The sequence below is a fragment of the Anas platyrhynchos genome, chromosome 2 (genome assembly GCF_047663525.1).
Source record: "Anas platyrhynchos isolate ZD024472 breed Pekin duck chromosome 2, IASCAAS_PekinDuck_T2T, whole genome shotgun sequence".
NCBI lineage: Eukaryota > Metazoa > Chordata > Aves > Anseriformes > Anatidae > Anas > Anas platyrhynchos.
Genome location: NC_092588.1, coordinates 78,228,154 through 78,247,401, shown reverse-complemented (window position 1 = coordinate 78,247,401; position 19,248 = coordinate 78,228,154). Strand labels below are relative to the sequence as shown.

The 19,248-nt window shown below is 34.7% G+C and overlaps 1 protein-coding gene across 3 annotated transcripts in view; it reads left to right on the top strand.

The window, feature by feature from the left end:
• EXOC2 (exocyst complex component 2) overlaps positions 1 to 19,248 on the top strand; it is a 154,088-nt gene that overhangs the window by 99,314 nt on the left and 35,526 nt on the right. For all 3 annotated transcript variants that reach the window (XM_072034988.1, XM_027451693.3, XM_005022854.6), the window contains 8 exons: positions 1,077 to 1,198; positions 4,699 to 4,760; positions 8,332 to 8,412; positions 9,430 to 9,489; positions 10,319 to 10,380; positions 11,283 to 11,349; positions 13,431 to 13,547; positions 17,929 to 18,070. In XM_072034988.1, coding sequence (XP_071891089.1) covers positions 1,077 to 1,198; positions 4,699 to 4,760; positions 8,332 to 8,412; positions 9,430 to 9,489; positions 10,319 to 10,380; positions 11,283 to 11,349; positions 13,431 to 13,547; positions 17,929 to 18,070 — 713 coding nt within the window. The remainder of the gene's footprint in view (positions 1 to 1,076; positions 1,199 to 4,698; positions 4,761 to 8,331; positions 8,413 to 9,429; positions 9,490 to 10,318; positions 10,381 to 11,282; positions 11,350 to 13,430; positions 13,548 to 17,928; positions 18,071 to 19,248) is intronic.

The window sequence follows — 19,248 nt, the reverse complement described above, 5'->3', positions numbered from 1 at the left end:
GAGATAATGCAGATTTATGTAATCTATTGATTCAGTAGTTATGCTGAGCTGATAGCAGTCGGGATCTGAATAACATTTTTAGAGTTAAAACTGTGGAGTTGGAATGTAGTTAGCAATTAATGGTGCTGTTTTTATGGATTATGACCAACACCAGGAGTAAAAAAATAGAGTTTGCAGGTGGATGGCTAGAAGTGTTCCACTTATTACTCGAACGTATTTGTTTGTGCCTTCCTACTGCTGTTTTTTGGCAATTTCTGGTACCTGTGCTTTGCTCAGTATTAGCAGTACAGGAAACAGCAATGACTGCATTTGAATTGTCTTTGCTTATGTATTCAAGAGGATGGAAACAAACAATAAACCTCACTTTGTGCCCCTAACTAAAGTCTGACTAACAACAATCTTTTAGTCAAAAGCTGAAATGAAATTCCTTCTAAGCAGCTATTGTGTTGCTTTTTCTAAAGGGGAAAGTAGAAATGAATCTTTCCATCCTCTGCTACAAAACTTGGTGATTGAGCCCAGTCCCGGTTCAGAACAAAACAGTCAACAAATTCATTCATTGTTCAGCAGTAGCTGTATTTTTGGTCCCTTAAACATGTGTACCATTGTGATCTGCCACATGGCCACATAACTTTTTATTGCACCTTGTTGTTTAATACAGGTAGACGATGCCTCATAAACCCAGTTGTAGACCTAGGAGTTGATCTAGACATTCATATAAACACAGCAAAAGAGCTACCTCTGCTCCAGAAGGATTATTTTTAGATTATAAGATAAGATGGATGAAGGAAGGCAGGTAGGAAAGTGCAAGAGGACAGTGGGAAAAGTAGGCATGTTTGTATGATGACATTATTGTAACATTACAGGGGGAAAAAAAAAGTACGTATTTGCATGCTTCTGAATTAAGTAAAAAAGTAAACTTTTCTCACCAGGGTAACCAGTTGTCAAAGACTTACTGTGGATGGAGCTACTGTATTCACATATTGAGAAGATTTTACAAAAATTTAATGTAGTTTATCTGCTAAAAAAAACTTACACGGATTTAAAATTCAGTTGTTTATTTTTTTAATTCTTTTCAGGCTTAGTTCTGAGTCTCTTACTGCACTTGAGATACCCAATGATATGCTTCAGATCATCCAGGATCTTATTTTGGATCTTCGTGTACGTTGCATTATAGTGACCTTACAACATACAGCTGAAGGTAAGAAAAGGCTGCAGATCTTTCTGTTTTTGTTTGTTGTTTTGCTTTGTTTTTTCCTTTTTTTTTTTTTTTTTCTTTCTCTCATTTCTCTCCTCTTCTCTCCTTTCCTCTCTTTCCTCTCCAACTATGCCAAACCATGTTCTGGATGATAATGATGTTTAAGATATTGAAGGGGCAGTGGACTCCTCTGAGTTCTGTAGTATATCTCCCAAGAATTACTGAAACATTTCATGGTTCAGAGAACATTCTGTATTCTGAATCTTTTCTTCTCTTAATCGTAACTGTTACAGCAGTTTAGATCCATCTTCTCTTGGTTGAAACAGTGATTTATCTCATCATGTAGCTTTTCTTTTTTGAGTTCTTCTGTGAAGTGACGAATTAAATCGGCAATACCCCTCACACCAAAATCCCCAACACTTCACACCACCTCCCCAGAAACGCCAACAACCCTTTATGGAATATTTTAGTTGTGTGTTTTGTTTTATTTTGTTTTTCCAAGGCCTTTTGCTAACACTGTTATCCTTGTGCCTCCTTCTGTGTACATAGCTTTTCCCAAAAATGTCTGGATTGTAAAGGCCAATAGCACGTTCTCTAAACCTAACGTGATTCTATGTGCATCAGAGGCCATTCATCTTACCATATCCTGAAACTTGAATTTGAATGAAGTAAATCTTCCAGAAATAATTCTCCCTCTTAAAATTCAGGGAAGTTCAATAGTTCTATTTTTCCCCAAAAATACTAATTGGTCTCAATATAAATAAAAAAAAAGTGACTCTTTCAGTTTAATCATTTTTTAATCTTTGATATGATTCATCATTATTTTGTGGGCTGACATGAAGCTAAGTATTTTACTCAAGCCTTAAGTGTGTTAAATGTAGGTGGCTACATTAATTATGTTTTTAAACTTTCATTGACAACAAATGACAAAGTCTCTGTTGTTTATTTGATATAATGTCGATATGAATTCTATTCTTGTCTATTAATTCTTTGATTAAATCCCATTTCAGCATTAACATTAGTTTTCCTGCATTAATACCAAGCTTGTTGTCCATACAAGTGCAGAGATTGTCTTGTCTCTTTAAAACTCTGTACGAAAAGGATTTACCACAGCTTTTGCTTGATATATGAAGAAATCAGTTCTCTATAGTCTCTATTCACCTAGTTTCCCCAGTGTGGTACAGAGAACTCAGATATGTGATTAATCATGTAGCACTACGTCAAAAAGCCTGTTATCTTACTAGTTTTGCCTACTTATTGCATCATCAGAGTAGCCCAGTCCTTTGTTCAGATACAGTATTTCTGTTTATGTCCTGATTGCTGGCCACTTAACTTCAGTGGAGGAAAAATTCTAGCAGTAGTCTCTAACTTAGATTTTTGATAATGCAGATTCACCAATCTGTGTAGGAATGATTCTCTGTTTGGTCTAAACATCTTTATTCATCCTTCCGTGTCTTGAATTAAAAGAGATCAGATCCCTTAACATTTGGTATTTTATATTGGCTGGCTAATGTATCTTTTTTTATCTAGCCAATTATAACTGCCTTTCTTGATTGCTTCTTATATTCCCTGTTAGTGAAACAGTCCTATGCATTTGCCAGAGCATCAACCAGAGAAAGAGTGAAGATACATGCCTCTATTACAACTCTCATTTCATTTTGTTGCACTGGGTGACTTATCTACGGGTGCCTTCTTTTGTTCTTTACCAGTCTAGGCAAAATTGCTTATGTTAAGTGTGTTTAGATCATTTTTCTGAACAGGACTGGATTAATTGGGCCCTTGAAGAAACTGTTGTCTTTAGGGAACCAGCAAAAGAACAATTAATGGATATTTTCATGGAGCTATGTAAATGGATGTCAGATATATTTATATCTGTATTATATTAGTGAAAGAGGTTCCCACTGGACTTGAATCCCCCTCTATAATCTCTCTGAAATGTGAGCTCCGTAGACTGGCAATGTAAAGCTCAGTCTCATCTCTTACTACACGTTGTAAGTTGGTAGAGGCATTCAGATCAGTTAAAATTTTTAATAGAGCTCACTACCATTAGCTATTTAAATAGGACAAATCTGCCCACACACAGGTTTTTCTTGTTGTCTTCGGATAAATGCAGTGTACTCATGCTGGCCCTGAGAAAGACCTCTGTTCTTTCCGTCTTACTGCGTGATCACTGGTCATAAAGGTCATGAGAGCCAGAATACATGCATGTGACTGCCAGACCAGACAGGGGGTTTACATCAATGTATTTGACTGGAATTTGATGGAGGGTTTCAGTGAAATTAGTTTTTTGGGTTTTATTTATTTTGTTTTTTGGTTTGGTTTGTTTTTGGTTTTGTATTTGTGCTAGCTCAGAACAGGTTGCAAAAATGAACGGCCACAAAAGCATGCGGAGGCTGACCAGCACAATCTAAAGGCCTGCAAGAATATCAGTTCAATAAGAGATTTACTAAATAGGGAAATGAACAGAGTATTTATTCTGTGCAGTCCCCTAATAACTTTTTTCATCAATAAGACTGTTTCCATGAGATGTAGTATTGCAGGGTATAACACCGTGCTCAAGCTTTTTCATCTAGCTAATTAGAGCACCAAGAGTAATGTAGATACATTCAGCATGCGTTAGTTACCCTCTTTTCTTGGGCTCAAAGGAGAAATTCACCAAAATCATTTCCCATTTAAAAGGGAGTTTCATGATATACAGACAGTTCTGAAGAGCAATTTATGTAAGAGAATGTATGCCAAAGCCCCCATGAAGTGCGCACAGTTTATCTCATTCATGTTTGTCAATTAAGAAAAAAAGAAAAAAAGAAAAAGAAAAAAAAAAGTGTTGCTGAATAAGTGCATCCACAGAGGACTTTTGTTCACAGAACAACAGGTTTGGATTCACATCCTGTCTTGGCTCCTTCTTAGCTTCAGTAAACCTGTAGAAATTGAAACCTTTTGGGTAGTAGAAGATAGTTTTTTGCATATGCTTTCAAGCATTTTCATGAATGGTCCAGCACCATGGACTCTTAACACTAAGTGGTGTCTCTAAGCCTTCTTTATAGTTATTAATTATGAATTATATGCTGTCCTTTTTATCTTTTCTAAAATACTAAGCAGTTGGTCTTTCATTTTTAATTAAGAGCTGGAGTATAATAGATCAGTGACTTCAGTTCTTAAATGAATTATTTTATATTCTGATTAAGAACTTAGAAAATAAAAACAAACCCAGAGCCTTGACAATATTCCTTTAATATTAAGCTTTCCAGTAAAAGGTGGGCTTCATGCAACTCTTGCCATGTATCACAGATATGCTTCTCAGTGTGGTGTCACCAGCATACCATGTACGTGTTCCGTTCTTAGTCATTTGAGAAGGCTGAAAGCTTTGAAGCTTTTAGTGCTATTTGCTTGTATGTCTAGTCATTGCAGTCCCAATGTCTGTGGTTTATCTTTTCAAGTTCAAGGAGTTTTTAATAATGAACATGAATACCTCTTTTTTTTTTTTTTCTTTCTCTGTCTTACAGATATAAAGAGGCTAGCTGAAAAGGAAGACTGGGTTGTTGACAATGAAGGTTTGACATCGCTGGTGGGTATACTTGTGTGTTACAGGCAGTGTCTTTGGATTTATTTATTTTTTAAGAAGTGCAAATAAACTGGTTTGCATGTTCTCCAGAGAAATTGAATTAGTTTGGACTTTGTCTGTGCGTGTGCATACTGGTGTCTACAGTTTTATTAAAATATTAAAATACAGGAAGATTAAAAATCCAAAAAGTTTTATTGGTATAGTTACTTAGGGCTTTCTTAACAGATCCCATCACAAAACACAACATTATTTTTGTGTCTTTACCAAGACATTTATTTGTTCTTCTTAAATTGTTCTGTTTGAAGTAATTTTAACATTAAGTGATAATTGTACTACTAGGTAACAGTATTTTCTGAAGTGCAAAAGAAATTGTGAACTTAGTAGTAAGATAAAGTAGCTTCTTAACTGTGCTAGGATTATCACAAAGGAAGTTAGTTTGAGATAAATGTTCAATATTGACATGTGACCAACAAAATAAAAGCTGCATTTTCATATCCTAGTACCTCATTTCTTCCACAGGTGGCATGAATAGGGAACACAGCTTGGTCTTAAGTCTGTGAGATGGATAAGTTTCTTGTCTTTCTAAACCAGCCCTTTCTCACGTGGGAGTAGTTCTAACATAAAAAGAATGCTTTCTAACATTCCTTACTACGACAAATGTTTTCAGAGGTGGAGGTATGACTTAAGTTCTTTGATGCCTATAATCTAAGCAGTTAACATGGAGATTCTGCCACTTCACCTATTGAACAGTATCAATATTTCTTCTCAGACTGATGGTACCTAACTTTGTGCATGCAAGGTTCATATTGACAAACTCCTTGAGTGACCCCCATTTTCTGTGAGTGAAACTTAGGATCAAAATGGATAAAACTTTGCAGCTCTAGGGTGAGCTGTCCAATGAAACTGCTTATTTCTGAAACTGCCCATAACCAAATACCCACCACTAATGGGATAAAATGGTTCTTTCAGAAATTGCTTTCTACATAAGTACAGTTTATTTTCATTTCTGTGTATTTTATACATGTTAAAGAAGCAAACAAACAAACAAAAAAAACATACTTAGTAACTCTTACTTTATGAAATCTTGCATTTTAATATTTTTAAGGAAATAACTAGTATTTTCTTTCTGAGGATTTTTAAGTAGGCTTCCAGAACGAGTTCTCTATTTATAATATTTTTTTAAAAAAATCAATGCAGTATATTCCAGTTAACGATGAATTAAAATATATGCTCTAAAATATATTATAGTAAACATAGATATAGGACTTTTTTTTTTCCCTATCCAGCCTCTTTTGTTCATTGACTTATGGGGGGAATACTAATTTTTTAAAAAGTATAAATAAAAGGTTTGTAAATTTGTGCCATGTATCGAGAGACAAGAATTGGGAATAAAGATCTGTAGCATGACTTTTTTTTTTAAGTAGGGTTATTCAAATGTGTCAGAATAATTAGTGCTGACCTTTAGTATGATTTTTGCTGAAATAAACAATAATAGCTTTAATTGTTAAGCAACTTATTTTAGGAATAGTTTACCGAAGTAAAGAATTTTTTTTTGAGGTCACAAGTTCAGTTCACATCAAAATGCTTCATAACTTAGTAGGCATACTACCATGGAATTGGTCTGTAGCTGAATAAATAGGTCACTTATCTGTTATAACGAGAAATTGAACTGAAAAGCAACTAATTTAGGAGATTGCCTACACACAAACAACAAATGGCTTGAAACCAAATTCGGATAAACTAGTGAGATGCTTTCTGGAAATAAACAGTAGTGAGTAATGGCTAAAACACAGCAAGCACGTTGTAGGTGTGACTTAAAAACAATCTGCGAAAGCAGAAAGGGCCTGTGGGAGGGAGAATTGCTTTGTATATATTAGCTAAGGGAATGCTCCACCGCCTTTTTTAGTTTTTCTTATTTGCTTCTATAAATACGTTTGAAGTTGAGTAGGAGGGCATGAAGCAGTCACAACATACATACTGTAGGAAGGAGTGTTGTTGGGCAATTCGGGTATTATAACCAGATTTATAGCTTCTGGTCTTGGTTTCAGTTGCCATTGACTTGGGCAAGTCCCTTAACATTTCTGTTTTTCACTTTATTCATCTGCAAAATGGAGGGGGGAGAAAAGACCTACTGCAACAGCTTCTGTTACTTTATGCTTTGGCTGTATCCTTTACAGCATCTTTGTTAATAAATGCTTAACAACCTTTTGTGTATTTAGAAGTCACCCATAAATTCCTTGTGTACGATGTTTTCCTAGATTCCCCCTTTTGAGGCAGTGGTTGAGCCATGCCAGATCTTATTGGTGGCAGTTGATTATGTTTTGTCATAATGAGATTAGCTGCCTACTGAAGTAGAGTTCATTGTGGTAATATTGTAATAAAAAAATAATGAGCATAAACAAGTGCCACGCAGTGTCTTTGGAGACACCTTTGGCTTAATACAGAAACTGTATTTTAAGTAGGTAGGAAATACTGGTTAATAACAACCCCTTTAGCATTCATATTCCAGGTAAGAGATACACTAAGACAGAAAACCAGCTTTCCTCAGTTTCATGATATGCAAAGGATAATGTATCTGAATGGCTTTCTTCTCCTGCGGTGTGGTGTTTTATGATACAAAAATGAAATATAACAGCAGCACTTTACTGTTGTTGTTTTTCTGAGTCAATCCAAAAATAATAGAGTCTGAGTGGCCCTTCCTTCATGCTTTTCAGGTTGCCGTGCAGGCGTCACGTGTATTCCACATCCACCCTAGCATTTACAGAAATACAGATTACTCCTAAGCATTAAGTGGGTGGCATGTCATAAACTATTTACTGGTTTAAAAAACAGAAAAACACAAATTTACATGGCTTAGCTTTTTCATCCGTGTCTCTGACCTGTATCCAAATGAATGATGTCCCTCTTTCATAGAACAGTGACACCTCTCTGCAGCTTCCTGCCTCATAGCAAGCCAGCAGTCTCAGAGAAAAAAAGTGACTTTAACAGGGAAGAGAGAAAGATGAGGAAAAACTGACTAATGACTGTGATGCGGTGAACTCATTTGCACTTTCATAGTGAAATTGGTACATACATCAAGGCATTCGTGCTTCAGATTTGGAAACCCTGGAGGTTTAAAAAAAATAGTCCCCCAAACCAATCTTTATTTTTCTTCTATGTGAAAGCAATTTCAGTCCACTTTTCTTAGAAATATTTTGCTGAAATTAAATGCAGAAATAACAGATATCCAAGGTGAAATTATGTCCCAACTTAGATCAAGGGGATGTGTCATAGGCCTCTATAATGTAATGTATGTGCTACCACAAAAAAAGCCATAAAATTCTTTTATGACCCTTCTAGAGGGGGCTATTCAGTGGATAAGTCTCTCAGAGAAAAATCGTTATCTGTTGTAATAGTTTTGTAGATAATCACATCATTTCAAAAGTATCTTCTAGTAATATATGAATTGTGATTTTTCTCCTTATCCCGAATAAAGAGTTTGCCATATGGAATGGAATTTTTATGCATTTGCTTGTGTAGCATTTATTTTACATGGAATGCTTATCTAGAATCTAAAGAGTCATTTGTCTTTCAGCCATCCCAGTTTGAACAGTGCATTGTCCATTCCTTGCAATCTCTAAAAATTGTGCTGGACTGCAAACCTGGAGAGGCCAGTGTAAGTTTTGATTTATGTTTCTAATTTCCTTCTTTTTATGTAAATCACTATTACATTTCAGAACAAGAACTTTCAAAGAATGATACAGGATTCTAACTTTTCCTTTTTTTTTTTTCTTCTTTTTAACTTGCACCCTTTTCACTGCTGCTAGCTTTTTATTATTATCATTTATATTTCATTTATTTCCTTCGGTTAAGATTAATTGTATGTATATGGGGCGGATGGACCTATATTTAAATTTTTGAAGCTCCTCTTTTAGAAGAATGCTACTAATGTACTTTTCAGGTTACCAGAGATGTGACATATATATATATATATATATATATATATATATATATACACATGTGTATATGTATACGTATATATCTATTCCCAGGAGTTACACTTAACTCAGTGCTGCATCTGAACTACTAGCAGAACATTAATTCAGCTTTTTACTTCTGCAAACTTCTAAACCAGGAGTCGTGCCTATCCACATCCACTTAGTTTATTGAGGCCATGATTGAACGTCATACCGATATCTTCTTTCAGGTTTCCTCAGTGATGTGAGGAAGTTTAATACTTTTCCAAAGCCCCTTGCAACCTTCTGTATGAGTATGGTTTCTATCTCCTTCTTTATTTCATTGTTTATGACTAGCTTGTCCAGTTTTCTTATTTATAAGAATATGCCGTGCATGGTGAATCCTTCTTGTTAGGGTGCAGAGATCTTTGAATATCCTAGATTTAGCTGCAATTCTATTCTCCGACAGCAATACGTATCATGTGTACTAGTTACTAGGACTTCTTTACCTTTAGTGTTTTAACACCTCGTGCTTGTCAAGCTGCTTATTTGGTCTTATAAACTTTTTCCCCATTTTTAGAGTGGGGAAAAACTGAAGTTGATCTGTATGAGAGCATTGTGTCCAAGCAGTCATTCACATAATTGTGTTGTCTCTGGAGGGACACATCACTCAGGCCTTCTTTGAGAATAAAGCTTTGTGAAGCTGCTCCATTGAAATAATGTGCTTGCATCTTCAGGTGTTCCAGCAACAGAAAACGCAGGAGGATGTGTGCCAGCTAAGCATTGGGATCATGCAGGTAACTCAAATGTTTTGAGGTATGAAATTGTGAATGTAAGTGACCAACAAAAAGATGTGCTTTGCATACTTCCCAACTTCCAAAGGGTAGCTTAAGTTGATGACAGTATGTTGTTCCTCTAATACACTCTGCGATCGTGCCAAATGTTTGACTTGAGAAGTATGTAGATGTTCCTAGCTGAACCTGATGATATCAAATCCCGAGTGTGTGGGCTGTTGACGTGTTCTAATATTTTACTGAACCACCATCATTGTGATCGAGATACTTGCTAAGCTGATGTCAACTAGCATTGATACACTACCATAAAAGGAGCAATGCTGATTTTCATCAGCTGAGGATCTAGATTCTTTTTATTTGTTGTTGTTGGAAACCAATATTCTTCATAGTAAAATTTGGTATTTTAAAACCATATATATTTGAAATCGGGTAATAGCATGCTTTAGGCTTCCAAAACATTTTTATAGTATTTTCAGACAAGAAATCTTGAATAAAAGCAAAAAATGGATTTTAGTGATGCTTCTGTGATGTTTACTTAAATACAACTCTTCAGATTGAACACGAAAATTATTAGCAATGCCTTCTTTGCAAATCATAGATTTTTATCATCATAGAATTTTAGCCATACTTGATGTAAATCACTTAGCAGGACGAAAACCACCTATTTTTTTGCCACAAGTAAAGAGTATGATCCATATAAAATGTTTAACTACTCTACTAATGTCAGTGAAAGTTATTGATGATTGTTCTGCTTCTATTGACTGTACTAAAAGTGAATTTGAGATTATTTTTCAGTTCTGACAGAAAATATGGATGTTACTTTGTTTCCTAGGTTTTCATAGACTGTTTGGAACTATTGAGTACCAAACCTGATGGTGACATAGATACAGCACAGTAAGTAAAATAAACATGACCCAACTGTAGTATTCTGAAATTGTGGGTACAGGTCTCACATTTTGGTGGTGGTGGTGACTTTATCCCTCTGGTGTTACATATTTCATATTAATACTTTTGCCTCTGGCTAGTGTTGCTTTGAAATACAATTAGATACTTTTTATGCTAAAAATTGAGTGATATAAAGTAATAAATATTGTACAAGATAATTAATATGGTATTTGTTATAACACTTTCTTCAATGACAGGCTTTGTAGTATGCTGTAGAAGCAAGTATGTTGTTTTTTACATGACCTGACGTGGAATGGATTATCCTTGTCACTAAGTAATATCTACTCATGGAGATGTAGCCACTGCCTTTTTTTTCTTCCCTTCTATTTCAACTAGATATTAGTATTTCTGCTAAATTCTTGAAAGGTTGTTCCATAATTGCTCATCAGCCAGTTATTTTGGAGATCAAAGCAGTCAGAATAGCCTGGGTTTTCAGAGCACAAAAAATTTTTGTGAAATGTTGGAGAGCTGGCAAATACTACTACCCACAATATGCATTAGAATGAGGCCAATTAACTGTGTTCCCAATACTATTTTTATTTGCTATTTGGATGACTCTGATGACTAGATAGGTGTAAACATAGAGCAGAATCTGCAGCGAACCAGAGAACTTGAAGACATTGAAAATGCTTTAAAGAAAGGTCTGCAGTACTGTCTGTCCACAAAGCTCTTGCAGGCTTTCTGGACATCTTAATGTGGGCTACTTTGTTATCTTGTGTGAGGCAGGGGGTGATGCTGGGGTGTTGACACAAAATTCTAGTCTTTTGTTCCAACTGTTTATTTGAACTCATTATTCATGTATCAAATAGCTAAAATCACTGCGCTACTCACAATTTAAACAATATTCCCAGTCTTTCAGTTGATGTTTCATCTCCAGATTTGTTTGGAAGCATTCATGAGGACTCAAGTCTTTCTTCAGTAAGTTTGACTTCTGTTTTTAAAAGCTGATGTGAAACTTAATAATTCTCAAAGTTCCAGGAAGGTGGTGTTTTTATTCTTTTTTTTTTTTTAATTAATTGTTTCAAATTTTGGGGGTTTCTTTTTTAGAGAGCAAGTCTGTATTATAGAGGCATTTTCTAACATATACATTAAGAAATATATTTACAAGAATGTAAGATTAGAAGGCTTGAGCATAAGGGTATTTTTAAAAGCACCATGTATGATATCTTAGTATACTATCTTAAAGTAAGTAATGAAGACAATTTTTGAAACCAGGCCCTCCTCAGAAATGGCATCATTAAAATCCGTGAAAATAGCACTAGCATTAAAACATCTGATGCTTTAACTTTTGACTTATTACCATGTTTTAAATGCTAAGAACTGGTCTGGTTATTAGTTACTTTTAAAATACATAGAGATACAGATAGTCAGTAATGTAGTTTTTCCCAAAAAACTAACATTGCTGAGTGTAAGTGTTGATTATTTCTGTAACTTGTTTGTTTGTTGTTGCAGTTTTAATAAATTGAAAAATTGTACTTTCACTTTGCTTAATATAATTTTTTCTAGAGGGGATGATGACATTTTTTTCTGATAGAAAAAAAATGTCCTTGTTACCTGAAAGAAACCTAGTGAGAAGCTCTTTTGAGGTTAATGCTACTTGGTGCAGGTTTAAATGTCAGAATCCTGGCGTTCCCTCATTTACAAGAGCAGAGCAATGATTGTTCCCACTACAATAAACAATCACAGGTTGCAAAATCCAGTATCTGAATTGCAGACTGTACTGATTTATAGTCTCTATCTTTCATTCTTACAACACATGGATTTTGATATTGACTGTTGACAAAATAATTTCTTGTGGTTGTTACGGCCTTCCTGCCACATGTCATGGGTATGACCATTTCACATTTAAAAATAAATAAATAAATATTTTAGACAATATTTGATTTCCATGGTATCATATTTATTTTCTTCTGTAAATCACAGAACACTGTCATTTCTGTTATGATTAACAAGAACAGAAAAATTGAGTGACCATTCTAAGATTTGTCACTATTTGTAAAATGCTTATTTGTCAATATTATATATACCAACACATGAGCGTTTAACGTAGTAGGCAACTGCACATCTCAGTACTAATCATCATATTGCTAGAAGACAAAACAGTCCGGAATTTTTCTGAGTCTGAAAGTCAACATCATTTTTAATCAGATCTTAACTATGATTATGCTGATTTCATTGCCAAATAATTCTGTTTGCAAAATATTTGTCATTGTTGATTCTGAACCCCCATCTGAGGTTGAAAATATTTTTCCATTAGTGGAAAGAAAAGGGAAGAGGGAAAAACAAATCTGTTAAAGTAGTTCTATCTCTTTAGTTGTCTCCTCTTTGGAAACTATACCGTGTTGCACCAAGGTCAGGGAAAAGCAATTCTGATATCTCAACGCCAGAGCATATTTAATCTTCTTGTAAAAAAAAAAAAAAAGAAAAAGTCATAGAAGAACAGAGATAAGTTGTAACCATCTAGAATTTTTCAAATTTCATTGGGTACTTCAGAACTTTCCGGTAGTGTAGAATGGGTGGGTATATCTGTGCCGTACCTGTTTTATTTCTCTTGTTTTAGCCAGCTTCGTGTAAAGGTGAAGATGATCTTCAATTACATTTTATGATGGTCATAATTTTTAGCGTATTTCTTGAAACAAAGTAAAAGCTAGAAACAGCTTCCTGGAAAATTGTCCAAACCTAATTTTTGTACAGAAATCTTAACCACAGTTCTGTATTAGTCACAGTTATTCCAGTGAATGCTCCGGATCCTATAAGAAAAAGCATAGATGTTCAGTCATCATGCCTTATATTTACTCACTTTTATTCACAAAAATATTACTAAACTCTGCTTTATTTATCAGCATGTCTATCACACACAGAGTCAATAAGATACTACACATTTAGTCGTGCTAAAATTTTGGTCATGCTGATACTTCTGGTTTTTGTTTGTTTGTTTGCTTGTTTTTGTTTTTCTTTTCTAATTGTTATACTCTTTCTCTTTTAAAACAAATTTTTAGGAACAAAGAGTTTTAATTGCACTCAGTAACTGCCGCTATCTGGAACGTCATACCTTCCTAAATATAGCTGAACATTTTGAGAAACATGGCTTTCAAGGTGTTGAAAAAATAACTCAAGTAAGTGAGAACACTGGAATGAAGTGTCACTGCTTGAAGGAAAAGTTTGCACTTGTTTTATTTTCTGTGGGAATTAACTGCAAGTGTTCCAATTTCTCTTGAGTGAGCCTTCTACATATGAGTGGGACTCCAAACATCAGTTAGTTCATGGACACAACAATAATGATCATATGGTTGTATGCATTCTTATGAGGCTTAGGTAGCTAGTGTAGAAAATATGACTTCTTATTCAAGATTTGTATGTTCACGGGCAAAGCTTATCAGATTTCTCAGTAAAGCTGTTTAATGTCACAGTGTTTTCTTAATGCAGAGGATAAAAGATCATTATCACAGAAATACACTTGATAGATTATTTCATCTGGCAATCTACATTACTGATAGCTGTTGTTCATAAACTAGTTCAGGTTTTTTGTTGTGTGTTTTTTTTTGTGTGTGTGTTTTTTTCTTTTTCAAAGAACGAAAATGTCAAAGTGGGCGGCAGTAGCTGTCTCATTTTCCTGCCTTTTTGTAAAGATTAATCATTTTTTATGAGAAATGTTGTGACTTAATCCTTAGGACCATAAAGTTGGTGTATTTCCAGAAACATTTGTTGATTGGAAGTAAAATGTTATCTCTTCCAGTATAGAGTAAAATATTTCACTCGAACTGATGCTTCTGCTACATAGTACATCCCTAGTCCTCTTCTGTCTGAATGTTTGATTTTTTGTGGCTGAAGTTATTTTGAATAACATTTAAGCGTGGCTGATATGATTTGTATTGATAATGCAGTATATGAAATTACTCTGGATATCATCACTCTTTGATGCTGAGGCAATCAAGAGTTGAGCTACAAACAGTGTTGACAACATAGGCAAATGAGACGTGCTATATATTCAATACTCTGTCTTGTACAGCCACATCACAGTATTGCCTTTAAATATCTGGTAGGTTTCCAAATAACAAAATTCAAATGTTGAAGTCACAGATTAATTTCAAATTTATTTTAACCCTTGGAAAACATGGACTGATGCAGTCCTGAATATCTGGTACAAATCAGCCGATAATGCTATCTTGCAGGGTTTGGATAATCAAATAGTATCATCTTACGATGGCAATTGTTGAAACCTTCATTAATTTTAAGAGAGGTTATAAGTTCACAGAGGTTTAGGAGGATTGGATGCTTGTTTCAGTTTTTTTGTTATGCCACTTAGCTTTCTCTGTCTCTTAGTTTATTTAATTATTTATTAGGTTAAAAAAATAAAGCAAGGAATTGGAATTTTCTTGAAAGATAGGATTTGCTCTTTTCTGAGGAGTCTTGAAACAAAACTATATATTTCACTTGTTAGCTTTGTAAATTGAAATTTTTAAATTTTGTAAATTAAATTGAACATTGTATTTTATGTTGGAAAAAACTATTTGTTAGGTTGAGGGTTTTTTCCAATTAGAAGGGAAATCATTATTATCCCATATTTTGAAGAAAAAAAAAAAAAAAAAAAGTAAAGTGATAACCAAGGACGTTTTCTTACATTCTGCGTATTTATATCTTTTTTTTTTCCACAGGTGCAAATAGCTAAGTTATATAAGAATGGCCAAATGGCCCTTTGTTTTAATGCATGCCATCTTTGCACATACTTAGAACATTCACCAGTAATTTTATTTAATTTCTACATAGCTATTTTACAATTGCTCTTCCGTGGTGATTTTCTCATCAGTTTATTCAGTTAGCAACTGGAATAAAATGTGTGCATCCCAAGATAGTTATCACAGCTTCTTGATTAAGCTTCTGAATATAATTGTCTCCAAAGTTCTGGTGTTCAGATTGTGTAGAGTAGTTACTAAGATAAAGGCTCAAAATGGCTTTAATACAAAAATTGAAATAGACGTTCACAGCAGAAATAAATCAATAAGAGAATTGTACATTTTTATAAAAATATATTTTATATTTTACTCCCCCTATTTGGGAGTCAGGGAAATGAGTATACACAATGGATGTTGTTGAGGACATCTCCTCCCCTTCACACTCCATCCAGGGCGCAAAATAACATTCAGATGAGTTGTTCTATCTTGTAACCTTTCCAGCAGCTGAAAAACAAGGTTAGCCTCCATTATCTTGATTGTGCACTGAATCTGAAACAGGTTGAAGTGAACTAATGAGGAGAGGAGAGGGGAGGGGAGGGGAGGGGAAAAAAGAAAGAAAAAAGAAAGAAAAAAGAAAAAAGAACCTGTAGCGTACATACGTATGCTCTTTTTATTGAGTGACTGCAGAAGTAGAAAGTGGCATCCTTTAATTCTAGAACACTTTGTTAAGGACAATCAAAGCAGTTCCACAGGTCCTTTGAATGGTGAATGTTGATGGGAACTTCCCACTGGAAGTTGTATCCTTCCACCCTTGACTCGTACCTAAGCTGAAATAGTCTACGGATTCGTACTCTCCTTAATCATAAGAAGTTGGAGTGAAATATCTTTTGAAACTCGTTCCAGGTTTACATTTCTGCAGTTTTGTGTAAGGGGAAAAATAGGGTTTAGTGAGATTGCAGTGCATTTTTGAATGTTTTCTTTTTCAAGTCTTAAGTGTCAACAGGCTGTGAGGTAGAAAAGGAAGTAGGAGAAGGTAGTCTTGATTCCTTGCTTGGGGCCAGATTCTCAGTGCTTTATGAAAATCCTGTGCTCAGGATATATAGATCTTCTTGTGACATATTAGAGGAGGTTCATCAGATAGAAAACCAGGAAAGTGGTGATCTCTGTTACTTCTGATCACTAACTTCTTCACCCCAACTTTGCTGAACCCAGCAGATTCTTTGATCTCATTAATACCTCTACTTTCCCATGCACTCATGATCTCATTCCTGAAGGCTTATCTGTCTGTCTATTCCTGACTCAGAAATTGCAGGTTACTTTTCTCCTCATTTGGCAATATGCAGGTGTGCCAAAGGAGAGCACAGTTTAGAAACATCCATGCAATGAAGAAGCTTTATCCTTAATTCTGCAGCTTGTAGCATTAAACCTTTTGTCTGTTCTTCACAGAGAAAAGAATGATAAGAAGTTGTTGTTTTTTCTTTCTTCTTCTGAATTCCCACTTTTGTCTAGAGCCCTGCTCTGCGTCCTCATATTTACAACCCTGTTGTTTCTGCAAATTATCCTATTATATAAATCTGCCTTTTTCCATACGGGTTGAGGAAAATGAGCAGTAGTTTAAAGCTTTGCTTTTCTATTTCTTAAGCTCTTACACATAAACGTAAATACATTTAACCAGAACTCACATGATATTTTCAGTGTATTGTGTTTGCATTTAGCATACATTGCCATACTAAGATACTGACTTTCTACTGTAACATTTTATGATATGGGTTGTGTTCCAGAATTGCTTTAGAAGCTGTAGCTATAGAAGGATAACTATGTTTAATAAAACAGCACTGTATTTTGGTCTGTTCTCTCAAGTGCCTGGTGACAGGACGAGGGGGAATAGGCTTAAGTTGCGCCAGGGGAGTTTTAGGTTGGATCTTAGGAAGAACTTCTTTGCCGAAGGGGTTGTTAGACATTGGAACAGGCTGCCCAGGGAAGTGGTGGAGTCACCATCCCTGGAAGTCTTTAAAAGACGTTTAGATGTGGAGCTTAGGGATATGGTTTAGTGGGGACTGTTAGCGTTAGGTCAGAGGTTGGACTCGATGATCTTGAGGTCTCTTCCAACCTAGAAATTCTGTGATTCTGTGATTCTGTATAAAATCTAAAGCTGTTCATGTACAATGAACAAATTGTACATATCCCTTTAGCTTTCAGTGTGGCTAAGTGTTGTGAAGTACTAAAAAATGCATTGAGAGCTGTTAAATAGAATTCTGCAGGTGTTCGTGAGCTGCAGCTTATGCATCTGTTGTATGGAGATGCCTTGGAGTCAGGAAGTTCACGTGCATGGTTTCAGAAGTCAGAAGCTCCTTTATGCATTTTCAAGTACACAGCTGATAATGAGAAATTGTAACACTACAGTTGGTAGATTTTAAGTATCCTAAGAAAATCTTCATGTTTTATGAAAATAATTATTATCGACATATTTTAAAACATTGGCAAAATTCAGTTGTTTACTTGGTGGAAGATCAAGACCTCTGGACAGGCAGAAGAAAATCGTGCCAGCAGACAGTTATAGAATGATCTGCCTGCTTTGATATTTCTTGGACCTTTCCCAAAAAAAACTTGTTGCTGAGCACCATCAGGAAAGATTTTATAGTGGCTAGGATGGACAGAGGATATGGAATTTCCTATTTTTTTTTTTAATAGGTATTTATGAACTGAAAAGTGTAAGTAATTGCTACTCTCTACTGAAAATTAAAGATGATGTTCTAATGTTTTTGCGTATGTAATTTAATTCATATAGTTAATGACTATATATGTTTTGATTGTTTGTTTTTAGGTTAGTATGGAATCCTTGAAAGAGCTGGATCAGAGACTGTTTGAAATGTACATTGAATCCAAGGCAGATCCTATAGTTGGGTCATTAGAACCTGGCATTTACGCAGGATATTTTGACTGGAAAGATTGTCTTGTTCCAGCAGGTAAATATCTGCTTATTAAACTGAAATTATTTTAACAGTGATTGATAGGAATTAAAATATACTGTACAATTAAAAACTTTTCTCTAGTCTGTTTTTAACTTTTGACAAGTTCTTATTATAAGTTTTTCTCACAGATTTTACTTAGTTCCTAAATAATTTTTGAAATACCCCTGAATGATTAAAGCAGCTTTTATCATTGATAATCTCTTTAATGGTTGTTTTTTGTGATTATTTTGCTTCATTGCTTATATATAATAGAAATTATTATAAGAGACATCTTTGCTATTTTCTTATGAAATTCATTGAGATTGTTTGGAATTTTTTTCCAAAGAATCTGGCCACTTTGGTAATAGACATAATTACAGTTCTGAAAAGGTAAAATTATGAGCAAATGCATACTATAAAAGTAGTTCAGCAACAATTGTTAAACCATTGAAGAAGGGCAGGAATATGGTATTTAGAATGACTGAGATGTTAGTCATTTATTTAGGTGCTTTAAGAACCTCCATTTTAAGGAAGAATCTGATTTTTTTCAGCAGTGAATACTGTGCATGTTAACATTTAGGTCCTTTAAACATCATATTTGTCATTTCTAAAACTAATCCATCTAAATCACCATATGAATGTCTAGCTAATACGAAGTTGAAATTAAGTTTTAGTAACAGTACTTGGAAGTTTGGAGGTGATCTACTATTAATTTTCAATAAATCAATGATTGACGTGACAATTTGTACTTTCTTGGTTTGATTGTTTCTCAGAGTTGCATATAGCAAGCTTAGTAGAAATTCTGTGGTACTTTGATAAGGGAGGTAATTACAAGAAGCACACTTGTAATCTGTGAATCAAGAGCTGCAGTGCTTGTTCACTGGGCTGTAAATACGCAAAAAACGTAGGGTTTGTTACTTTTGAGAAAAATATCTCTTTGATCTTTCTCTATTACTTTTGTGCTTGGAATATATGCTCTAATACAATATACAGCAGAAATAACTTAAATTTTCATCTTATACATTCACATTTATATATGAATAATGCATAATTTCTCATTGTGCTTGAAGTGTGTTTTTGCTTGACATGATTGTATTCCCAAAAGCAATGAGAAAGTTGTTGTGTCAGCTTTTTACGTGCTCAGTTCCCGATTCAGTGCATTGGGATCTACTTACACGACTCACACTACCTTT